We start from the raw sequence: 12,827 nt of genomic DNA, 5'->3' as shown, positions 1-12,827 counted from the left end.
AATGACAAACGTGCTCTTTATAAATCCTTAACTTGATGCCTATTCTCCTAATAGTCTGTAGTAGGAAACATAAGTAAATATTTCTCAGCCAAGTTTTACGAACAAGACAAAGCTCATTTTCCGTAAGAGGAATAAATAAATGTTCTTTTACTACGTACGTACAAAGCTAGTGAAAATAAAGTCTTCGCTTACAATTTTTATAATTAAAACTTTGTCTTGACTGTGTACTGTCACAAGTAAGTATGTATGCAGGAGTCTGTGTCATTTAAACACTGCCTTTTAGAGTCTCCGCATAAGTAAATTGTGTACTTACTCGAAGTGCAAGTCGTCTTTTCTCATGTTTATGCAAACTTGTCAGCAAGTGACGAATCACTTCACTTGTATAAACAGCAGTGTATGCATTTATACATTCATATATACGTACGTACGTATGTATGTATGTTTGTAGCTTGACACCCTCGCATTGTTAAAGGTGTCCGTAGTGAGTAAGTTAACTCAAAGCTAAATACACTTAACTACAGGCACTTGTAAGTCGGGCAGGATTATGTAGATATTGGAGATGTGAGCAGCCTTTGTTCATGTGTGTGTGTGTGTGTGTGTGTGTGTAGTAGTAGCAGTAGTTAGGCGAGGAGACAGTTATCCTTACACGAGTAATAATGGTGGAACAATATTAGTGTTAGTTGCAGCTGCTGTATAGGATGGCCAGGCGAGGTGCGGTGATGTGTGAAACAGTGCCTACCAAATGCATGTCCACACACACACATATTGATGCACTGGTTTAATGCAATGTCTATGTACAAGGCGCAGTTGACACAAAGGGAGCTGAGTTGCTGCTTTGCCATTCAATTTGTATTTACTTGGCAGCTTGGTTAGCTGGATTCTTGCTTAGCTCCTCGGCTCAAGTCGACACGGCTCAGAACGCCTTAGTTTGGCAAGATGTGATGGTGATGCGATTGGTCTACCGCCAGGCTGTTTGCCTACCAAATTTGCATAAACCTACCTGTCACACACACATATATATATAAACGCAACAACACAATCAAACAACAATGAAAGCCGTCTGCAACTCCTCTGCCCCCAGGTGATGGTGGTGCTCTCCTCCTTGTGAGGATGTTGAGAAGAAGCGTTGAATGCAGTGGCTAGGCAACAGTGTTGCCAACTTTTGAATTTCAAAAAGCACCAAACCTTGGAAAAATGAGCGTTTTACCGTACTAAAAGCACTAAATTTTTTTTTTTTAATCAAAGGATACTCTTTTTTCATAACAGTTTGTGGTAAACAAAACATGTATAAATAAATACCAGAGAGCTGCATGGATACACTCAAATTACATTTTAAGTCACTCGCTTTCTTTTCACATCTGCACACACTCGCACTCATTTATTTCCAAACATAACGTGCGATATCATTGAAAAAACATTGTCGGTTGAGTGAGTAATTCACACTATCAAGTGCTCGATTCAAAGAACAAGTGCTTGATTTGAAAAACAAGTGCATGGCATAACTGCTGTAATGAAAGTATCAAAGAAAAAACATTTGTAAAGCAAATTTTTGTTAATTTTGTTGGTTTCCTAACTGCATATTATATTGCAAAAATATCAACTGATTAAGGGCATCATCATTTGACAAAAGGTGGCATCTTTTGTCATAAATAACATTTCCAGCAGAAGAAAAAACTCTTTCTGACGATGCGCTAGTTGAAGGAGTGGCTATTACTCTACGACTGAGTTTATGCAGCAGCGGCATTTCGCATTTGTGTACCTCCCACCAATTAATTATATCGAAGTCCGTATGAAAATATACCTCAATATTTTCATATCGCTGCAGCTTTGCAGTAGCTTTATCAGTTCTACTCACAAAGGTACGTTGTTTAAGAAGACCTGAAAACAGCTAAAGTTGTCTGAAGGTAACAAAGGTGAATCCGCAATTTGTGGTTCCGTTGTACTGTCAGAATTCTCAGTTAACGTTCTCATAATTTGTAAACATTTCTCTTTTGTGTACCTTTGCTCAGATTCGGTAAAGTTCTTGAGCTCCTTTGCTGGCGGGTATAAAAAAAAGCACAATTTTGTGCAAATCTGTTAGTTTTCAATAGCAACTGTTTTTAAATAATAAAGCAACTTATTTTTCAAGTCACTTATAAAGCCGATGTCTTCTGAGGTAACATTGCATTTCTTTTGTAGACTAATTATATAAATGTACGTCAGGTGCATAACTAAATAATTTAGTAAAACTAATATATTTAAAAAAATACTTCATCAATATCCACCTTTTTCAAAATTGTCGTATTCTCTACTAATTGTTTGAAGTCATTGGGTGTCATTCGATTGCTCGACTTGCTTTTCATAACAGCATTTTTCACTCGCTTGACTTGATTTGGAAAGAGTATAGATATCAATGCCATATTTGAAATCAAATGAGTACACTGCAGCTAAACATTGATTTCAAAACTAACTATGAATCTCACTGTTTGTACGGTGTTTCTCACTAACCTTATAGAGTTCACAGCAATGAGTTGATACTGTTTAGATGGAAGTGAGTAAACTCATGCTGTTGTCTGATAAATACCCATTCATGAAGTACTGCACATTAAAACTGGTACATCTGGAGAAAAAACAATCGAATCGCAACAAAGGGAAGAGTAATACTTAATGATATCCTAACTAGAAATGAGCGAAAAAAATTGTTGTTTTATAATATAACTCCAAATATTGCGAAAAACCGTGTTTTTACACTTAGAGGTTAGGATATCTCAAAAATCTGACATGGTAGAGAAATTCTCTAGCCAGTTTTGGATTCAGCACCGAAAAATCTACAAAAACCGATGCACTCAGGTGGCAAAAAGAGACAACATTTTTCGAACTGTGTAATCAAGAAAATAAAGAAATAAATACTTAACTTATCTGCGTGCTAGCATTTTCTACGCGAATACAATTTTACAAGAACGCAAGAACGTGGGTTTGCAACTTCATCTTTTTATCAATCATGGTTTGCATTTTAGTGCATTTAAATTTGTAGATTCTTGTAAATTCAGAAATTTTAGTTTAAAAAAAAGCACTAAAAAGGGCACTAGGCACTAAACCATTTTGTTTGGCGTTTTAATTTTCAAAAAGCATTAAATCTAGTGCTTAAAGCACTAAGTTGGCAACTATGCTAGGCAACCAAGCAAGTTGTGTAGGCAAGTCAGGTGACATTTGCAATTTCGTGATGTTGACTGCGCACACAAACGCCCACCGCCACCCGCAGCCATGTTTATGTACACTTTTACTTGCACGTTATCATTACCGCTTTGGGAGTTCCGTTGTTGGGTAGCCGCATAGTTGTAGTGACAGTAGTTAGCAGCCGGGGTGGAGCAACAACAGCGGGTACTCTGGCAAACTGTGGTGACTGGCGCAGCAGCGTTGTCGCTGGCGGTTAAAGTGAGTGTCGAGTGGTTGCCTCTCAAATTAACAGAAAAGCGGCGCGAAGACACGAAAAGGAGCAAAGAATATACTTGCGGTGCATGAACGACTAAACGTGCAAAGATTTTTGCAGACAAATTTTAGTACAAACTTTTCGCCACTTCAATATTCATGTGTACCATGTGTATGTGTGAGTGTGAGTGTGTGTATGCGATAGTCGAGTGCATTCACTTGTAATTCAGGTTTACATATTTGAATTATGTATGCCACTTTATTTGCCTATTTTTATGTGTGTATGTGTGTTGCTTTATATGCTTATATATGTGTGTGTTTTGGCATGCTGTCAGGTGCGCCCAGCGGTTTTTGTTTTTTTTTGGTTAACAAATTTTATTTAAGTTTACGTCGATACTTTCATATAATATAAATCAGGGACGTAAACTGGATGAAAAATTTGGTTTTAGTAGAAAAAAGTGATTAATCCGGTTCACGTCCCTGATAGTAACATCTATTAAAAGGATGAAAGTTTGTGCCTTACAGCGGCAAACCCAAGTCAGTTTATGTCAAACCTTCAAGTCATGTAAAAGTTTCTCATAAAAACCAGTTATATTCAGGGATCGAAAGTAACAGTTATTTTTGAATTTCAAGAAGTCAGACGGAAAGAATTTGTATATAGATATTATATTTGACATTTTTGCAAAAAAAAAATCGACAATTAAAATTTTACTTTTATTTCTACAATCTAAAATAACAATTAAAATTTGGCCTTTATTTTTTCGATCAAAATGAACAGTTAAAATTTTACCTTAATTTTTAAAATCTAAAATAAAATTTAAAATTTGGCTTGCATTTTTCGATTAAAAATAAAAGCTTAATTTTAATCGTTTCTACAACGATAAGCAAATAAGCGATAAAACAATATTAATGTCGAGAGTAAACTGTTAATTTTGATCGAAAAAATTAAAGTGACATTTTAATTGTTATTTTTGATTGAAAAAAAATAAAAGTAAAATTTTAATTGTTGATTTTTTCGAAAATTTCAAATATAATATAGACAAATTCTTTCCGTCTAACTTCTTGAAACTTGAAACTTATGATTGAAAACATAAAAGTCAAATGTCAGCTGTTATTTTTTTGCGAAAAAATAGAATTTTTTAACGAAAAAGTTAAGTCAACTTTTAACTATTATTTTTGACCGAAATTTTAAGTCAAATTTTTTTTCTTATCAAAAATATTTCGATGAAAAATTAATAGTTTCTGTCCCTGGTTCCCCTGGTCCAAGCCAATATTTGGCAAACAGCTACATTGCCTGGAGAGTTTGATTAAATTGCTCTTTCGTAGGGTGACACTTTCATCACACGTCTCTAAGATATACATACGCCCAAGCCAAGACACCACAGAACACTTTTTGTTCTTCTGCCCCTCCTTCGCAAGGATTAGGTATGAGGCTTTTGGCGGCAATATGCTGAAACTCATTAACTCCTACGACACCCGATGCGTGAATTTTTGCTCAAGAAATTTCCCACTGCCAGCCTGCTTTTGAAATCTCGCTTCCTAACTTCTCCACTTATTTAACGCAAACTTAATTTTTCTTTTCACAAAGTCGGAATTTTACTCCCTTCCATTTCAGCCATCTTTCCTGAATTTCGAATGCTTCACTTTCACTACACTTTTCCAACTATTTGTGTTGGAAAATAAATCAAAAATTTTAAGTAAATACATGTAGCACTTTGTTAAGAAAAACTTGTTCTTTTTTACTGACGTTTTCTCCTATCCGATCATGTGGCAGATCGAATGCATGCCGACCACCTTCCCGGCGTTGATAGTCTGCTTTTTTCGGTTGTATTTTTTGTCAATTATGGGCGCAGCGATATGGCAGGTACGTAAATTGCAATGACTGCGAAAAATTTTGCTATGGCTGTGGATGTCACATAACTATCAACATATTGAAAACATTTGCAAGTGCATAGGTGTACACACATTCACTCTGAAAAAAAAAAAATGCATATTTTATACATGCGGCTCTTCATATCCGCTTCCGTTTTTGCCAAAAAATTCATTTGCAATTGGAATTTCACTTGCATGCTAAGCAATTGACTATACACAAAACTTTTCACCAAAAACACAATGCTACGAAAAATTGAATTGGTTGTCATTGACAAAAGCGTGTAGCATAAACGGAAATGAAAGTAGTAGCGGAAAAGGAAATGGAATATACATACCTGCGCTAGATTTTGATCAGTTAACAATTCGGAATTGCAACCGGAATGTTGCGTTTGAGTGCATAATGCGTTTCATTCCTCCGCCAACGCTTATGGCTGAGATTTTCCGCCTTTCCTCTGGTTCACTTAAGTCTGCCGAAGGGGCTGTTTGTGAAATATTTTAACATGTTTAAAAATTACAGTCTTGAAATTCTGATAGGTTCTCCAGAATATATAGTACATTCATATTTTTCAAAATATTTTTTTTTTCAAATAAATTTAAGACCTTTTGTACTTCTTTTACCTACAATTCCAGGAAATTGTCATTCGTTTTGTGCCTTTTCTTTAATGTTTACTTTTTTAAGAACTTTAAAAAAAAAGTATATATGTACAGTATACATAGGAAAATAGAAAGGTTCTAGGCAAGGTACATTGAACAGGTAGTATCAGTAGAGCAGCTGATTTGATTTATTTTCAAATTATTTGGTCTCGAAAATGTCAAATATTTTTAATTTTTTCTCACGAAAATTATAAGTTGTTAAAATCCATTTGCTTGTGAAACCTTTTTCCATACAAAACAAGCGATTGCATAGCAGCTTTTGGAACGTTCGCCCAACTCGGCAGCACGACCGCTGATTACTGGGCCTTGCAAAGGATGGATCAATGCTTCGAGAAGCAAACAAATTTACTAGGAAAGAAAGTTGCATCAATTTTTATTTTTTCCAATTTCAATTTTTTATTTTTTATAATTTTTTGTATTTCACATGGCACGCTTTGATTTAGAAGAAAAAATTCAGAACAGTTGTTGACACTTTCGATACCAGAAGCAACAACAAAATACACGCAAATGTTGTTTTTGCTCTGTACTGATACTACCTGTTTAATGTGCCTTGGTTCTAGGTATTACCTCAACAACAGCAAACCGCAAAACAAACGAGAAATTTCAATTAAACTGCCAGTACTAAATACTTTAGCAGCGTAAATGGAATGCGCCTGCAAGTATGCTTGTTCACATACGCTTATGAACCTTCTACTAATTTATCTTTGCTTCGTTGTGCATTTGTATGTATTTGTTGCGCATTTCTTTGTATGTATTTCAGTACGTACCCTGCAGGAAAAGCCACTAGTTATAAACTAGAGCGCAACCAGTTTGCATTTTAGCCCAACTAGTTCACGGTCTATCCTTTTTCAGTGTTAGTGACTGGTACTTTTAGCATGGCTGTGTCCTATGAGATGTCAATTTTCTGGCTGTGCATCAGAATAGCAGTAGAAATACGGGTAGTTAAAACCCTAGCGTGGCATTTCTGAGGTCCAAAGATCAAGTCCTCAGGTAGGGCACTTTTTTATCATTTTTTAATGTTTTTTTTTTGTAATTTTAAAATTTATTTTTTTTTTAGATTTTTTTTGGAAGTTAATTTATTATTTCATTTTTATTGCTTTTCATGCTTTTCTTCTCTAATGAAATTATATTTTTCAAAATTGTACTTTATATTTAAATTGTAATAATTATATTAATGGTGATTCTCGATTCGTTTCGTTTTGATTGCCCCTTTCTCTTTTCGTGTTCGATTCTAAATTAAAGGCAAAAGATGCGAAAATAAAATGTCATACTATTGTAAGGCAAAAACGGCACATTCTCTGCCCTGTTTAGCTTTGTCCGGGGAGATTTGTCAGAAAATCAATTAACCTGTAGCTAGTGTCGTGAAAATGTTTACCAGAAACAGTGGCATGGAATCTTATACCACCCTTATGATTGCTTTTATTTTTATTGAAATTTATTAAATAGACAACTTTTTTGCATGTGTACGAATAATTCATTTTATTCTTAAGAAAAATCCACAAAAATATGCTTTCCAAACAAAACCGTGTTAATGTTTTGAGGGCGTTAAAACATGGTTACGTTTTTTTCACACGAAAAAAGGTCGTTGAAAAGAGACATCTTCTGGGTTTAAAAACCGATATTTATAAAAAAACATTTATTTCTTTGTCAATCTGAAAATAGAAAGAATGGAAATAAACCAACGGCCGTTTTCTCAAGTTAGTTTTAAAATTTATCTGTCCTTTAAACACAAATTTTATTCTAAAAAAATTTATTTGAGGGGCAAATAAACTTTAAAAGCTACCTAAGAAAACGGCACTAACAGCAAATTTCACGAAAGCACTTTAAGTTAAAAATGATTTTAATTTTTTGAATTTTATATGGAAATTAATAGAAAATTAAAAATCATTTTCCCTTTAAATTGCTGGTGAAACCGGCTGTAAAAATGATTTTTTTATTTGAATTTCATATGAAAACTGACGGAAGTCAGTAGGAGCATCAAATTATTTTCAAAGGGAAAACAACTGACACGGAGACTACACTTGAACTTTACAACCACTTCGTGCCGATGGCACAGCTTGTGAGCGACTGAAATAGGTGGTAAACGTTAATTATGTGTAAATTTACACACTTTCAAGATAATTCACAGCCGAGATAATTCGGCGCTGGTAGGCCATCGCTTGAGCTTATACTAGTTAATGAACTGGTATTTTTACTGACTGGTTTAGCTTTTTGCTACAGGGTATACATGTGTAGAAGTGCCTTAACACTTTCCTACACACACACACACTCGCACAACGCTCTGTTTCATTGCTTCATTAGTTAGTACATTACTCACCTTTGGCCGCATTCGCATTCGCATTCGAAACACCTGGCAGCCTTCCTTAATTGTGTTGGCGACTATAAATTCTCTTTATTATAAAATAATTTCACAAATGAACATAAGTATTCGTTTTAATTGAGGTAATTGCATTTGTCGCCTTACACACATTGGAGTACATACTGCACATTTAAACATGTTTGTAGGCATGCGATAATAAATTAAGTTTTGTGTGAACTTGCACTTTTCTGTTTTAAATTTACTTTACGTTTTGTCAAAAACATATGTACATTCATTCTCCAGGCGCGTAATTTCGCAGGTGCGCATACTTACTTAATTAGTGTTTAAAAGAGGGAAATTAACAATTCGATTTAGCGTCGGTGTTATAGAAGTTTAGAGCCTGTATTGACATATCCTTTGAAGAGGACTGTCGCCAACTCAATAAGTTAAATTCTATTTTAAATTGTAATTCGATCGAAATTTTATGTACAAAAACAATTTTGAAGAGGTTTAAAAAACTTAATTTAAACGTAAGTCGTTTTTTTACTGAAATGGCCTATTTAGTTAAAATTCGACACATTTACCATTTCTTTTAATATTTTTGGTTATTTGCTATTTATGACCTTATAACAATTCTGTTCAACAATTTTATTGAGCTTGAGGCCGTTTTCAAATGAGAAAATGTTGTGGGAAAACAACAATAATTTACAAAGATAGAAGTCCCACTGAAATCGATGAAGAAGTCCGATGAGGAGATGTGGGGATCTCCGAAAAAGCAGCTATAACTTCTACCTTTGTAGATTATTGTAGTTTTTCGACAACATTTTCTCATTTAAAAACGGCCTCAAGCTCAATAAAATTGTTGAATTTCATATTTTCAGCAATAAAATTCATTTTCTTTTTTTTGCAATTGAAATCATAACGTTAAATCGGATTTTACGCGGGCGGAAAGATCATTTGAAAAAAAATTGCAAAAAAGTTAATTTTATGTAAATGTATAGCGGCATTTAAACGCCGTTAGCTTATAGGTATGTACATTCGTTTAATGCGTTGTTAGTGAAAATGTCTCTTCTTGCCGGGTGGTAATTTTTGCATTCGCAATTTTTTTTTTTTTTTTTGTGAAAAATTGTTTGCGTTAATACTTTTGTTTTTACGTTTAATTACATTTTCATTTTTCGCACAAACGACAATCTAGCTTTCAGCGCTCAGGTGCGTGTGCGTGCGTGTGCGTGCGTGCGTAGTTGTGTTTCTACTTGGTGCACTTGTAGTAATCTCATTAAGCCATTTAACTCTTAATTAATTAAGCAGTAATTAACAAGCGGCAGTTAATTGTGGCTGGTGCTCTGTGTGTTGCCACACATTGTTGAATGTTGGCGTAATTATGTACTTTGAAAAACAGCTAAAGTTCCCGTTGATAAATGGCGCAATCAGCGTGAAATTTGAAGCATTTTTAATTTCGGTGTTATTTTTTTTTTGCTTGCTTTTTTTGAGTAATCACCTCAATGCATTAATGAAATATGGGATTTTCTTGTGAGGACATTTACATTTTGCCTTCACGTGTTAAAGCTGCTAGTTTGAACTGAACTTTAAGCTCATCTGCAGTTGGTGGAAAAATTGTTCGAAATAAGTGGAGCGCACAGAGTAAAAGCTATCTCTGGTCGTTGATTTTTCATATAAATAGAAAGTAGCTCTCTCGCTCTCTCTGCTCGTCACTGACTTTTTAGAGCTTTCTAATTATTTTATATGAATGATTATATTTACTCCATAATCAGCGCTGGTTTAAAGCAGCAGTAGGCAAAGAGAGCTTTTATGTTGTGAACGGCCATATCTGTCATGACAATGACGTATCTGGCGAAAAGGCACTTCACAACTTTCTAGAGGTATTTTATGGAAGCGTAGAGTAAATAAAAGCTCTCTCTGGTCATTGCTTTTAAAAAACTTTCTATCGCCAGTGATGTTCAAAACAGCGCCCGCGGCCTCTGTAGATTTTATAAGGGCTTGCAGACAGTAAAAGCTCTCTCTGAGCACCACTGATCTACACAAACAGAGTAAAGCCTCTTTTTGGTCGTGACCGGTTTAAAGCAGTAATGACAAAGAGAGCTTCTATGCTGTAAACGTGTAAAAAGTGGCTTAAAGCTGAGCATACAACTCTTAATGGCATGTGCCGAGTAAAAGCTCTCTGGACATCGGTGAGCGCAGGAGAAGCGGTGCTTATCACCAGTTTAAAGAAACCTCTCAAATACGTCCTATCTCTCAGAGACAGACTAGCTTTGATTTACCGTGGGATGATTTCATGAAAAGTCCATCCAAAAAGATGTTTGCATTGACGTATGGGGCACCCATTTGAAAAAGTTTCAGTATTAAATATTTCATCTAATAACCAAGAAAGATTTGCAAAACGCTCTCTATTTTATTCAATGATTCTTCTGCGTTTTTTTTTTTTTTTAATTCAATTCTTTTACCTTCAATTCTCAGCACCTGACAAGTTGCTCAGCTTTCTTCCATCTCTTCTTAACGATCGATTTCGCCAAATACTATATCCAATGAACCAATAATGGCCACCGCATCGGCCAATAAGTGCTTGAAAGTCAGCTTATTCATTAGCGCCAAATGTGGATAGCTTGCTGCTCGAATCTTGCAGCGATACGGCCTCGACGACCCATCCGACACCAGATAAACACCGAACTCACCCTTTGGCGATTCGATGGCTGTATAAGTCTCGCCAGGTGGCACTGCAAACCCCTGCGTATAATACTTGAAGTGGTGTATCAGCTCCTCCATGCCTCGCTTCATAACGCGTCTGCGCGGCGGACACACCTTGTAGTCGTCCACCTTTATCTCGCCCGCTGGCATCTGATTCAAGCACTGATTGATGATAACACAGGCCTCGCGCATCTCGCGTATGCGACACAAGTAACGATCATAGCAGTCGCCGTTACTGCCCACAGGCACATCAAATTCAACCTCTGAGTACGCATCATATGGCTGCGTCTTGCGTAGATCCCACTTTACACCAGTGGCACGCAACACTGCACCCGAGCAGCCATAATTCAAAGCGTCATGCGCCGTAATGCGTCCGATGCCGATGTTGCGCGTGCGCCAAATACGGTTATCAGTAATGACATCTTCGAACTCATCGATGCGGTGTTTGAAGCGACAAATAAAGTCGAATAGATCATCACAGAAGCCAAGCGGTAAATCGAAGGCAACGCCGCCCGGTCGTATGTAAGCGGCGTGCATGCGTGCACCTGAGGCGCGCTCACAGAACTCGTATAGCTTCTCGCGTTCTTCGAACATCCAGAAAAGTGGTGTAATGGCGCCGCAATCCAGCACAGCTGTGGAGCAGGCGACCGTGTGATTGGTGAGCCGCATAATTTCCGAAAACATCGTGCGTATGTACTTTGCGCGCCGCGGCACCTGCAAACCCAACAGCTTCTCGATGGCCAAGCAATAGCACAGTTCGTTGGACATGCAGGAGACATAGTCCAGGCGATCGAAATAGGGCAGACCTTGTATGTACGTTTTATATTCGAGTAGCTTCTCTGTGCCGCGGTGCAGTAGTCCGATGTGTGGATCGGCCGATAGAACAGTCTCATTGTCCAGCTGCAGCACCATGCGCAAGACACCATGCGCAGCTGGATGCGCGGGGCCAAAGTTGATAAACTTTGTGCGAAATGCGCGATCTACTGGTATGGGAACTCGGCCTGTCCAATGGTCGAAACGTGGCGCTTTATCGTCTATGATGCAACCTTCAAATTGCTTCATGAATTCGGGATCAGGATACCAGTGCTTGGATTCCTTCTGCACGTATTTGGGTGATTGTGTGGCTTGTTCGTTGGCTTGTTTTTCTGCTTTCACGGTGCAAGTTAGACGTCGTGGTTCTGGGTAGGTAAGGGTAGGTTATACGCTTAGTGATTGCATTTTGCTCTTGTGAAGAACTTACGTTTGTATTGGCCGAAGAGTATGGCGATAGCCATCTTCGCCAGATAGGATTTGAATGCATCTGCAGGGATGGGTCGTATCAAAAGACGGCTGGAGAGCTTGAGTTTAGAGTAGTCCTTCAGGCGTGAGAGCTGTTTTGCGTTGCGCAGTGAATGTCGAAATTTCTCTAAAATATTATACCAAACGCTCGGCATTTTCGCTTTTTATTTTCTACTAAAAAATTTGAATTTTCGTTTCTCTTCGCCGCCAATGTGTTTTGGATATTTGATTGCCAAGTTTTTCCATTTTTTTTTATTAAAAAAATATCCATGCCCAAAACACTACAGTGCTTCTATTACTAACAATCTTCTTTTTTCCTTTAAATATTTCCAGATCTTCGATGATCACTATCATTTTGCGCATCACACAGTCTCCAAGCGCTCGCTGATGCCCTCGGTGCCGCATCAGACGCGACTTGACGTTGACAATCGAGTGCACTGGGCCAAGCAGCAGCGGGCCAAATCGCGTCGGAAACGTGACTATATACGAATGCGGCCGTCGAGAACATCGTCGCGCGCGCTTTCACAGGTGGATATAGTTCCTTTAAACGACCCGAAATGGGCGCAAATGTGGTATCTGGTAAGTACGCCAAGCGAGAGAGTGCGAACAGACT

The 12,827-nt window shown here is 37.1% G+C and overlaps 2 protein-coding genes across 3 annotated transcripts in view; one reads left to right on the top strand and one right to left on the bottom strand.

Annotated features, from left to right (window-relative positions):
- LOC118737667 (furin-like protease 1, isoforms 1/1-X/2) overlaps nt 1-12,827 on the top strand; it is a 280,884-nt gene that overhangs the window by 218,968 nt on the left and 49,089 nt on the right. For both annotated transcript variants that reach the window (XM_036468349.1, XM_036468357.1), the window contains exon 3: nt 12,548-12,793. In XM_036468349.1, coding sequence (XP_036324242.1) covers nt 12,548-12,793 — 246 coding nt within the window. The remainder of the gene's footprint in view (nt 1-12,547; nt 12,794-12,827) is intronic.
- LOC118737697 (NADH-ubiquinone oxidoreductase 49 kDa subunit) lies at nt 10,638-12,369 on the bottom strand. Its single transcript, XM_036468398.1, has 2 exons — nt 12,177-12,369; nt 10,638-12,114 (listed from the first exon to the last, which is right to left on the bottom strand). The coding sequence occupies exons 1-2, from the start codon at nt 12,367-12,369 to the stop codon at nt 10,745-10,747; spliced, it is 1,563 nt and encodes a 520-aa protein (XP_036324291.1). The 3' UTR covers nt 10,638-10,744.

This window comes from Rhagoletis pomonella, unplaced genomic scaffold (assembly GCF_013731165.1).
Source record: "Rhagoletis pomonella isolate Grant_MI unplaced genomic scaffold, Rhpom_1.0 Rhpom_scaffold_00001, whole genome shotgun sequence".
NCBI classification, from domain to species: Eukaryota; Metazoa; Arthropoda; class Insecta; order Diptera; family Tephritidae; genus Rhagoletis; species Rhagoletis pomonella.
The sequence above is the reverse complement of the archived record's forward strand: the minus strand, read 5'-3'. Positions and strand labels throughout refer to the sequence as shown.